Source organism: Daphnia pulicaria, chromosome 7 (genome assembly GCF_021234035.1).
Source record: "Daphnia pulicaria isolate SC F1-1A chromosome 7, SC_F0-13Bv2, whole genome shotgun sequence".
Lineage (NCBI taxonomy): Eukaryota > Metazoa > Arthropoda > Branchiopoda > Diplostraca > Daphniidae > Daphnia > Daphnia pulicaria.
Window position 1 is genome coordinate 3602089 of NC_060919.1, and position 11550 is coordinate 3613638.

The 11550-nt window shown below is 43.0% G+C and overlaps 3 protein-coding genes and 1 long non-coding RNA gene across 9 annotated transcripts in view; 2 read left to right on the forward strand and 2 right to left on the reverse strand.

The window, feature by feature from the left end:
• The window catches only part of LOC124349426 (glucose dehydrogenase [FAD, quinone]-like), a 211430-nt gene that overhangs the window by 121957 nt on the left and 77923 nt on the right, over positions 1–11550 (reverse strand). The window lies entirely within an intron of this gene.
• LOC124349653 (mucin-5AC-like) lies at positions 4251–11096 on the reverse strand. Of its 5 annotated transcripts, none has more exons than XM_046800419.1 (9): positions 10953–11096; positions 10722–10838; positions 10442–10648; positions 10154–10366; positions 5368–5574; positions 5058–5270; positions 4780–4983; positions 4568–4715; positions 4251–4513 (listed from the first exon to the last, which is right to left on the reverse strand). In XM_046800419.1, the coding sequence occupies exons 1-9, from the start codon at positions 11013–11015 to the stop codon at positions 4440–4442; spliced, it is 1446 nt and encodes a 481-aa protein (XP_046656375.1). In that variant the 5' UTR covers positions 11016–11096; the 3' UTR covers positions 4251–4439. The 5 variants fall into 5 exon arrangements, with proteins under 5 accessions (XP_046656375.1, XP_046656374.1, XP_046656373.1 ...); XM_046800418.1 differs by having other exon boundaries at positions 4251–4507; positions 4562–4715; XM_046800417.1 differs by having other exon boundaries at positions 4251–4715.
• On the forward strand, positions 4440–9762 carry LOC124350279. The gene is made up of 2 exons (XR_006920644.1): positions 4440–4513; positions 9645–9762. It is a non-coding gene; the product is annotated as an uncharacterized LOC124350279 (long non-coding RNA).
• Positions 5989–9189, forward strand: LOC124349528 (ionotropic receptor 21a-like). The gene is made up of 2 exons (XM_046800209.1): positions 5989–6151; positions 6842–9189. The coding sequence occupies exon 2, from the start codon at positions 7091–7093 to the stop codon at positions 9020–9022; it is 1932 nt and encodes a 643-aa protein (XP_046656165.1). The 5' UTR covers positions 5989–6151; positions 6842–7090; the 3' UTR covers positions 9023–9189.

The window sequence follows — 11550 nt, forward strand, 5'->3', positions numbered from 1 at the left end:
GTTTTTTAATGTCCATATAATTGAGGGAACCGGTCATTATAATTGATAATTATCCTAAATAAAATCATCAATAATCAAGGATATTTCTGCGAAAAATTGGTATCAAGGATGATCAATTCCATTATGCGACCAAGGTGACATGATTAACTGGAGATAGTGAAATGCAATCAAAGTCGTATGGCCTTTGGCGCGGATGACCTCAGTGTGAATGGAAATTTTAAAAAAGTATCCAACGATTTCGACTATACAACTCGGGCGGATAACGATTATAACAGCAAATTTGCGTTAAACTGAACTGCGCAGAGTTATATTCCAACTGGCTCTCCTGCGACTTTCGCTTGTAACGAACTTCATTGAGCCTCGCTCACGTTTTAATCTACGAGGGCCGTGCTATTAAAAAACTGGTTAAATAACTTCATGATTCTTGTGTTATAGTATTACATCAGCTTTTCATTTTTTCGTTTTCGCTTTTCATTCATTCTAGAAGCCAGAGGAGGGGGGGGGAACTCTTTCTCATTAAAGAGATTAAAGACTATAATACTCGTTATCTTTCTCGTGATTGAGGTCTAAAATAAGTTTTTCCCTTTTGAATCTCGAAAGTGAAAACAATTGTCCAATTGCCGAGCTGCTGATCAAACAGCCAAATTTGACGTTGGGTTGACTGACAGCTGCGTGTTGACTTTTCCTTTCCGTGCAACTGTCGAAATGTAGTAGTTTCAGCGGCGTTTATTCGTCACGCCCGAAAGACGCCCACGAATGCGTTCAAATAACCGCGCGCTCGATTTAAAAAAAAAAAAAAAAACAAAAAAAAGAATTTCGATTGCGTCAAATGTCACCGCACAATTGACTCTAGTCGTCGTATAAAATAATGTAATTTCCAGTCGATTTGGCCGACTGATAGTACGGAGTTGATTTATTTGTCGTTTTCAGATTTGGACGCGAGAGTCTGTTGTGCACCGATGCGCCGTGAACGATAATCTCCCGCGCGATAAATATTATCGAATATGAATCATAGTTGATTGAGAGTGAAAGTGAATCATCTCTCCCTTTTTTTTTGTTTTCGTGATGTGCGGGTAACATATAGCAGCGTCAGTGGCGGGAGGAGTGTCAAATATCTTAGAAGGATTATACGATGGCGATGGCGCTTAGTCATCGCGCACCGTTCGCTATATCGCCCCACGCATTTTCTCTTTTCTTATCTTTTTTTTCCTTGTGTCTAGTTAATTGTTGTTCCACTATACATCCGCGCATGGTACACACTCTACGTGAATTGGTGTATAGTGCGTTGTACCTTACTGTCTATACAATTTGAAAACATTTCCTTTCATTTTCCACTGTCTCAGCACTGCTGGTTGGATACTTTCGCTATTTTCTCACCTTTACGACCTGCACGATTCGATGTAACTCGCATTTTCGCCGTTGATGACTTGCTGCTGGCCGACCCACGTCCAATGACCGAATCTCCGGTCTTTGTTTAAAATTTAGATTTTTTTTTCTAAACTTTGTTCTTCTATTATTTTTTGTTGAACTACAAATGTTCTTATATTTATAAGGTCCGCGTCTTTTCTTTAGATCGTTCCTTTGTTACATTCATCCAGCAAAGTAAAAGTTTGGTCTACTTTTAAAATAATAATAATAATAATAACTGCGCATATAATTTAGTAGTTGAATGCGAGCTTCATCGTCTACTATTTCTTATCTTTCGTAGATTCATTTTGACTTCATTAGTTGCCTACTGTTGCCAAAACGCTTTCGATTGGCTCTGCGGGATTTTAGATTGCGCAACCAACAACAACACCGGCACGCAGAAAAATTTAACGCGCGCATCAGCCGAAAAAATAAACGCAATCACAACACTTTTGATACTATCTCGAAAAGGAACGTAGTATGTGTGTACGCGGGTTATTTGTTGGGTGTCAAAGTAAAATGTTTCTGCAGGAGAGGTTGAAAGGAAAAGCTAGTCTTTTTTTTTATCTTCCCGCTCCTAAATTCAAAAGATGCATAGTAGACAATCGTGAGCGTGCGTTATATAGGCGAAAACCTTGATCTCGGCAGCACAGATTTGCATGTCTACGTGTACACATCGTCCCGGCTGTGAATATGTCGCTGAATCAAACCCGAATGATGACTAATTGCAACCGACGCGGACTTGTGTATAGTCAAGTTGCCTTTTGATTCTGTTGCTGTTGACAGAGCTTTACATAATTAACGCTCGTGATTTTTTTTTGTAAATCCCGTACCAAGGACTTTCACGCGCTCCGGCGAACGAAATAAAGCGCGGGTTTTTTTTTAGGGCTGTAACAAAATTTTTTTCCAGGGACATTATTATTTTTGTTTTTTTTTCCTCCAACCTCTGCGCTTTTATGTGCTGTTATGCTATTACACACGGGTGGAATGGGTGTATAGGATACGTAACAATTTTGACCGAATCAGAAATACACAGCCGGTTCGATGATCGCCCAGCAATTGCGAGAGCTGGATATAATATCCGAGTCCCGTTATTAATGCGGTTCATCGATTCATTTCGTCTTGGAATAACACATGGAAAAGGAGACAAATTATCTTTTTAAAGACTTAACAGTTTATATACGGATACTGTTCAGTCGTTAATCAAGGTGAGCACGCGCGTGCAGACAGTGAGCAATCAGGTAGACAAAGGTTAGGATCTAATAGAGAGAATGAAGTACGTGAATGACATGATGGATGACGTCAAACTGTACAGAAAAAAATGTAAACAAGTCACTTTCTCGTCATTCATCATCGGCGTTTTTCAGAGCGATAATCGGCAAACGAAAGTGAAGTCTCTGCCCAGGTATATACAGTAAATCGAGAACAATGGGAATGGGCGACAGGTAGAAAAAAAATTGGGAATATGCCGTCTTCCGTGAACTATCTGATTGAATAACAAACAAACGAAATACAATTGAGTTAACGAGGCGTTGTATATAATGTCACCGTTTTCTGTTGCACAAGTCGGTCAATTTTGTTGTTCAATTCAATTCACCTTGGCACTAATCAACTGACGGAATGTGAGCCAAAACAAATACGACACCTTTTTTGGGTTTAAAACAACATATTTTGTTCAGTTGGACTGCCGAAAGGGTTGGAAGGTATATAGCCTGGAAACTTGTACATAAGCCGGGCGAAAGTGGCTTCTGGGGATAGGCCAATAAAATCGCAGCACGTACGGGTAAATATTGATGAACACACACACACACACATACCAATCCACTTGTCGGATACTTTTCTTGTTGTTTTTTCTTGTTTTTATTTTCTCATGGTTTATTACATTACGGTTAAAGTGGTGGTGCCAGCGCGTTACTACTTTCCATCCGTTTTGACGAAACAAAACTCTCATTCCCGCGTTCACCCAGGCGCTGATGAGAGAGACGGGAGCTTTTTTGCATGTACATACACACGGTCAAGTGTGTATGTCTACATCAAATAAGGGAGTTGCGCTCACTTATTCATTTTGAATTTTTTTTTTTAGTCTGTGTTAGACATGTAAATTCGCAAAAGCTTGAATCCGGCCCTTTATGAAATTATTGCGACACGCCACAAGGGTTTGCAGCAGTTGTAAGATTGTATAACCTTGATGAAAATAATAATTGAAACTAAAAGTCTAAATTACTGTCAAGAATTAAGTCTGGGGGTCTCTCTGACAGATGAACAGTTTTACTAACGTTTTGTGAGACATCCGCATTTTTGGTAATAGCGTGAAAGCAGAAGAAAAGAATCGTAAACCAGAATTTTCCTGGCGATAGTTCTTCTTTTATTTGCAATAATACAAGTATGGTCATCTACCGGTTATATGTAAAACTACACTGACAATGTTTAGTGATTGTAAGCTTGTAAGCTGCGTAAGCGCAAGAAGCCCGAAGGTCTTCCTCTGTGATTTTTGTTTCATTTTGATGAATCAAAATAGCGTGTGACGTTCAATAACTCGCTAATGGCCGCATCGAGACAATACTAACAATGATTCGACGAGATATCATCATTCTACACCCTAAGCATTCAATTTTTGCGTTTACGGTTATGCGTTTTCCTGTAAACAGTTCCTCCAATTCATTCGTCGATTGGTTAGATCTATTGTCGCGGAAGGATGTCGTGGCGCTTATTATTGGAAGTTGTACGAGGAACGTACCCCCATTTACTATGGCATGACTCATGAGAAGTCTAAAATTCGGATGATTGAACGCTAGACACAAATCACACGATCATTCGAAGAATTAACAAGAGTAGTCGTGTTGTTGCATGATAATTCTGTATATTTTGGCGTTTTAACCATTTATATTCCATCACCTTGACAGCAGGGAACCTCAAAGTATGAAAGTCAATACTTCAGCACGATTTGCATGATGCAAGTAAATCGCATCAGGTCGATGGCGCATGTTTGTTATTAACTGTTATTCCTTTAAAGGCTGGGGATAATCGGGTACTTAGTAAACGAAAGGATTGGGCACGGGTGCAGCAGTAGTTACGGGAGCAACAGTAGTTACGGGAGCAGCTGTAGGTACAGGAGCAGCCGTTGTTACGGGAGCAACAGTTGTTACGGGAGCAACAGTTGTTACGGGAGCAGCCGTGGTAGTGGCAACCGTGGTGGTAGCAAGAGAACCAGTGGGGAAGTAAGGAGTGACGCTGTAGACGGGCTGGCCAGTTGAGCTGATGCCGGTCTGTTCAACGTAGCTGGTGATGCCCGTGTTCAAGTTGGTGACCTTTCAATTTTGAATTGGCAAATTTTAAATCTAGCCCACAAGGGTGAAAATTCTTAATACTCACTTGGTAAATGGGATAGCCGTTGACAGAGGTTCCAACCTGAGTCACGCACGACTTGGTGCCGTCGCTGTTGGTCACCAAAGTACCTGCGCAGGTGTAGCTGGTGTTGACGGGGTAGACGCTGGTGGTGCTGTAGACGGCCGTGCCAGTTGAACTGACACCAACTTGCTGGACGTAAGTGGTCACTCCAGTGTTGAGGTTGGTGACCTGGTTAATTTAAATGTTAGATTTATATGATTGGGTAGACACGGTATGGAAAATGAATTTCCTTTGCTTATTACCTGGTAGATGGGGTAACCAGTGCTCGAAGTTCCGACTTGGACGACGCAGGATCGAGTGCCATCGCTGTTGGTGACGAGTGTTCCAGAGCAAGTAGTCACGGAGCTGGTGGTTCCGCAAGTATAGGTTGGGGAGGTGCTGTAGACAGCCGTGCCAGTGGAGCTCACGCCAGTCTGTGTCACGTAAGTGGTGGTTCCGGTGTTCAAGTTAGTCACCTACGCATTGGATTAATAAAACAACACAATAGTTTTATTATAAGATCAAAGTCTGCAATAGCTGCAATTTTCAAAAGTTGAAGTTTGGTTCACTTACAGCGTAAATGGGGTAGCCGAGGCTCGAGGTTCCGACTTGGGTCACGCAGGAAGTTGTGCCGTCGCTGTTTGTCACCAAAGTGCCCGTGCAGGTGTTGACGTAGGTGGTCATGGGATAGGTGCTAGTCACGCTGTAAACGGGCTGGCCATAAGCATTGTAGCCGGTCTGTGTCACGTAACTGGTAACGCCAGTGTTCAAGTTGGTGACCTATTCGTGAAATGCGTTTAGGAATAGAAATAAAATAGAAATTTGATAGCATAACTTGTTGGGACCAAATTTGAAGTTATTGTGTATCGATTTACTTTATAGATGGGATAACCGGTGCTGGAGACTCCAATTTGTGTGACGCAGGATGTTGTTCCATCAGCATTTCTAACCAAAGTTCCGGAGCAAGTGTACTGCCTCTCGCTAACTTCGCTTTCGGCAACGACGTCCCACTGTAAGTATAATTCAAGATGATACATTAAACATTTATTTGCAAGTTTATTCGGAGATCGTAAACACTAAAACATTTATTTGTAATTTTAGTTTACCTCGAATGCAGTGGCGGCAGCAATGCTGCAAGCAATCAATAACAAAACGCCGTAACGAAACATTTTTAGTTTGCGGGACGAGTCGGTGGATTCGGCTACTTCTCGATCAGATCAGACCAGCAACGAATAAGTGTGTGACGGTTCGAAATTTTTAATTCCCTTATATACGTTGTACTTGACGCACATGGTGGGCATCAATCGATTCCTTGTGGTTGACCGACCAAAGAAGAAAAATATCGACTGAGCAAAAGGTATCCGAGTAAATCTTTAGAAATTTCAATTCAGGTTTTTGAGTATAACATACCCCATCCAGTTGAAGGGAACGATATGCTAAGTTGACCCCACTACGTACAAAGAACAGGGAACGAGAATGACGCACGACATGTTTCTGCATCCCTTTCAATTGCTGCGGTCGGATAAAATTTGGATAGGTAAACGCGCGTGTTAACGGCCAAAAATATCAAAACACCCATTGCGTTAGCGTAACAGAGCAGTTAACTTACATCTAGTTAACTGGCCTATAGCCGATCTTTTTGCCGCGAAATTAGTTGGCGACTGAAACTATTAAGACAATTTTTGTTCCTATTTAATTAAAAAATTCGATTGACGGAATAATCACGCCCTTGTCGCCCCAAAAGAACTAAACGAAATGACAGTCCCTGCAAGTCCCTGAGAAACTCCCCCCTATAACTGAATAAATCTTATAGTTAACGTAGTTAACTTTTATCCTGTTTTAGTGACGCCATATCAAGGGCGATTATTTTCTAGCTACCAGCACTTTTTTCCAGTGCTAATTTGCCTGGTGTGCAGACATAGAAGAGATTGAGATAATGTAGATGAATCTTGTTTCCTATCCATGTAGGCTAGTATGCTTGTGATGGAACTCAAAACTCAGCCAAAGTCCAAAGCGCATAACGCCCTTAATTAATTTTTGATTCTAGTGGACGTCCATCACCGAAATACTGAAAGGTCGCGCATCATTCCGAGTACAATCGACACACCCAGCAGAATTGTTCGCTTAAAAGGATTCCCAAACAGCGCCAATGATTGAAAACGGTGGGTCGATTACTGAAATTGTTTTAGGTGGGGTTCATTTGAAAAACCTATTAACGTCGATATACTGGTGAGATATCGCATCAGTCATCGGTCAGTCTCCTTAGCGTCCGCTAACGTATTTTATCGTAATTGTCATGGAAGGATTTATGCGGATACTTGTCTTATTATCAGCGTTGCAGTTCAAGTTCTGCACATCTGAGAATCGTTTCGACCGTCACAAACATCTCAAAGTTGAATTCGTTCATCAATTGGCTGATAAGGGTCGATTTCAATGGAAAAGCTTGACAGTTCTCTTTACAAAAGATGCCATCGACGACAACAGCGATTGGATTTTCGACGTCAAAGTCCCTAAAGTGATGATCGAACTATCGTCGATCGACGACTCGTTCATTTCAATTACCCAGCAGCAGCCGACCGACGCTTATCTGATTCTCATCAGCGAACAATCAACCAAGAAGTCGACCATCATCAATTCCGTCCTGAAATTATTCGTTTCTAAGCAACTGGACTCGACCAAAACGTGTTTGATTTTCTCCGCCAAAAGCGCGGCTATTTTGAATCGGAAAAACGATTTGGATCTCATCCTCGTCCAAGACACTGTCTCCTGGAACTCCAACACTGGTCTGGTTAACAAACCGATCCTGAAATTTGTTCGTCATCGTTCGCTGTCTTCGATGGAACCGGAACAACTCACCGGATACTACGACGGCGGTATTTTGAAAGCCGATCAGAAACGGATCTTGTTTGATCGGTCGATCAATTACCGAAATCGCCAGGTCAAAGTCACGACATTCCTCTCACCTCCGACTACCATCCGGTGCAAGGACGAAATAATTAACGACCATCAGATGTGCGGCAGGGACCCGAATTTGATCCGGGTCATCGGAGAGGTTCTCCACTTCCGTCCCGTATTCTCATCGCCAGCCCAGCCCGGATCCAAATGGGGCAACAGACTGGAAAATGGCGAATGGACGGGACTCATCGGCGAAGTCTCTCGTGGTGTGACCACCTTGGGAGTGGCCAACGTCTTCATGACCGTGCACTACATCGAACAGGTCGAATTCAGCTATCCCTACGACATTTCCTGTTCGACCTTTCTGACTCCGTCGCCGGAACTCTGGCCGCAATTGTACGCCCTCATCAAGCCCTTTGATCTGTCCATCTGGCTGGCCACCGTTTTCTCCCTCGTCATTGGCGGCCTACTCATTCAGATGGTGGCGTTGGTTTACCACAAAATGTTCGGGTCACGCGACCCGTTACGCTTTTTCGGCGAGGCCATGATCTACAACGCCCAGAGCATCACGGGAACCCGTTCCGGCTCCGACGAGCGATCCTCCTGGCCCGTTCGAATTTACACCTCCAACTGGTGGCTGTTTTGCTTCCTCCTGGGCACCGTCTACCGAACGGGATTGATTTCCTGGCTGGCCAGGAGTCCCATCCTGATGGCACCGGTCGACACCATCGCCCAGTTGGTGCGCAGCGATCTGACGCCGTACGGCTACAACACGTTCGTCCGGGATTTGGCGCAATATTCAATCGATCCCGACACCATCCAGCTGGGCGACCGGCTGAAATTAGTCCCGCCCAATATGACCGCCCAGGTTCTGATGGGCCAGGAAAATGTCAACGCCATTTTCGAGAACAAACATTATTTGAAGTACTTGTCGGTGATGGTTGTGCCCAGCACGATGGGCAACATCTCCATCAACAGCGTCGATCCACGTCAAAGACTTCACGTCATGCGGGAGTGTCTGCGTTCGTTCCCGGTGGCGATTGCCATGACGCCGGGGACTCCGTTCAAATCGGCCATGACTCAAATCATTCATCAGTTGAACGCAGCTGGAATTATCGATCATTGGCTGGACAGCGTCGTTCACACTGAAGTCGCCTTCACGACCAAACGCTACAAGGAGAAGGAGCCGTTTTCTCTGCACAGCCTGGAAGGAGTGTTTTACCTTTTGCTGATTTGCTATTCGATCGATGTCGTTGCCTTTGTTGTCGAGCTCGTCTATCATCGCGTCTCGTGTCGCCGTTTTCTTGCTGGCAATGATGCGACAGTCGACTAAGTTACTATCTGAATTATGACGTAGTCAAACATAACAGAGGCGATTCTCTGTGCTTAGTCTAATAATGTAAACTTAATCGTCTATTATAATTCGTAGAGTTGTTATTTGTAGAACTTATATAGACTTGCCGTTGAAATATTAAAATAGTAGGCACTTCTGAGTGTCATCAATACGTTGAGTGAAGATTAGAAATTAAGTTGCAATTCACCTAATTATTAAATGTAAAACACATGTTCTAGAATCCGCTAAACCAGTTAATAATAGTAGAATCCTGATTGTACTTTCTAATTCACACAACAAACCTGTAAGCTGAGAAGCAGATTGCGAATGAAATACAAAATTTCATCTAATCTAATCAAATAAAATTACCATTTAGAGCAGTAATTGAATCAACCAATGACCCCAAGCAATTAATATATTTGTATGCAATAAGATGCACGAAAGTATCAGAAGAACGCCATTTCGCAAAATTCCTCCATTCTAACCGAATCAACTGTTAGTTTGAAGGTTGGCGAGATATTCGGTTACACTTAGTAGACAAATGGATTGGGCACGGGAGCAGCCGTAGTCACGGGGACAGCAGTAGTTAGGGGAGCAGCCGTAGTCACGGGAACAGCTGTAGTTAGGGGAGCAGCCGTGGTAGTGGCAGGAGCCAGTGTGGTAGCAAGAGAATTAGTGGGGAAGTAAGGAGTGACGCTGTAGGTTGGCTGGCCAGTTGAGCTGATGCCGGTCTGTTCAACGTAGCTGGTGACGCCGGTGTTCAAGTTGGTAACCTATTTATATTTACATGACATCAATGTATTAGATGATGGATCGCACAAACTAAAAATTTGGCTCAAAAGTCAATATTTTTTTATACTTGTGAAATGGGATAGCCACTGGTGGATGTTCCAACTTGAGTCACGCAGGATTTGGTGCCGTCGCTGTTGGTGACCGTGGTGCCAGTACAGGCGTAGTTGGTGTTGACGGGGTACGTAGCGGGTTTGCAGTAGGTCGGTTGATTGGTGGGGCTCACTCCCGTCTGTTGCACGTAATTGGTGGCTCCGGTGTTCAAGTTGGTAACCTATATTGATTAAATTATTGTTTTTTCTAGAAATATGAATATTTGCAGGTAACATCTCAGTGGTTTACTTGGTTAATGGGATAGCCGGTGTTGGAGGTTCCAACTTGAGTCACGCAGGATCGAGTGCCATCGCTGTTGGTCACAGTGGTACCAGCGCAGGTAGTGGCAGCAGTGGTGGTGCTGGCGGGATAGGTAGGAGTCACGCTGTAAGCCGGTTGGCCGGATGCGTTCACGCCGGTTTGTGTGACGTAGCTGGTGACACCAGTGTTCAAGTTGGTCACCTATTTCGTGTCGATCAAAAAGTTGAATTTGTAAGTAAAAACTATAATGTGTGTAATTCTTTTAAAATTATGTACGGTGTTAATGGGGTAGCCGAGGCTGGATGTGCCGACTTGGGTAACGCAGGATCGAGTGCCGTCGCTATTAGTCACCAGTGTGCCGGTGCAGGTGTTGACGTAGTTGGTCATCGGGTAAGTGTTGGAGGTGTTGAAGATGGGCTGGCCAGTAGGGCTGACTCCGGTCTGTGTGACGTAAGTGGTGACTCCAGTGTTTTGGTTGGTAACCTATATTTTCCATATTAAAAATAAATAGCATTAGGCCCTAGATATAAAATATTGTTTGCTAACAATTTATTACTTTGTAGATGGGGTAGCCAGTGGAAGAGACACCGATTTGCGTGACACATGATCGTGTTCCATCAGCGTTGGTGACCAAAGTTCCAGCACATGCCAGTTGTCTGTCTTCGACATTCCACTATATTTTAAAAAGGGTTCCACAAAGTTGTTGTGTCATATTTTAAAATTATTTTCTTATGTATTAGCTTATTTAATTGAATTACACACAAAACTATTTGAAATTGGATTTTACCTCTTCCGCAGCAACTGCAGCGACGCTGCAAGCGATCAGCAATAAAAGGCCGTAGCGGAACATTTTGTAGATGTCTATCTCGATTGGATACTACACAAGGATTGTAATAGCTTATAGAATTTCAGCCGTCTTTTATACCCATCATTTACGAACACGTCATTCTAGTTTAAATTGATTATCTGTGGCCAGTCAGCACAACAGATTCCATGAGCAAAAAAGGGAAAACCAAATTTTCTTTGAAAATGAATTCGGCTGACGTCTGTGTAAAGTCCAAATCTAACCGCACATCTGGATGCGGTAATATTACTCACAGATTTCAAGCGTTGGTAAACGAATCTTATTGTACCGGTGTTTTGCTGAGTTATCGCTATGCAAATAAAGACCAGCAACGAGTTTCATGTCCCTTTGTCCATTGGCCTTACCTGTTTTCGTGTGGTTGGCGCGGTATTTATTCCACAAATAAGCGCAAAACAAATATGTCAGTGTCGCACATTATTTGGCAGCAATAAGTATAAACATGAATTCATATTTTAGTTTCTATAGCGGTGAAATTTATCTTTTAAAAATGCAAAATAATTCCAGGAAAGCGACTTATTAG

What these genes read in the sequence shown, in the direction of transcription:
- LOC124349528 (XM_046800209.1), top strand. Translation starts at nt 7,091, where the DNA reads ATGGAAGGATTTATGCGGATACTTGTCTTATTATCAGCGTTGCAGTTC.
- LOC124349653 (XM_046800417.1), bottom strand. Translation starts at nt 11,015, where the DNA reads ATGTTCCGCTACGGCCTTTTATTGCTGATCGCTTGCAGCGTCGCTGCA. An exon ending in TCGGCTACCCCATTTACGCT is followed by an intron (nt 5,271 to 5,367) that starts GTAAGTGAACCA and finishes TCCAATGCGTAG; the next exon opens with GTGACTAACTTGAACACCGG. An exon ending in CTGGTTACCCCATCTACCAG is followed by an intron (nt 4,984 to 5,057) that starts GTAATAAGCAAA and finishes TAAATTAACCAG; the next exon opens with GTCACCAACCTCAACACTGG.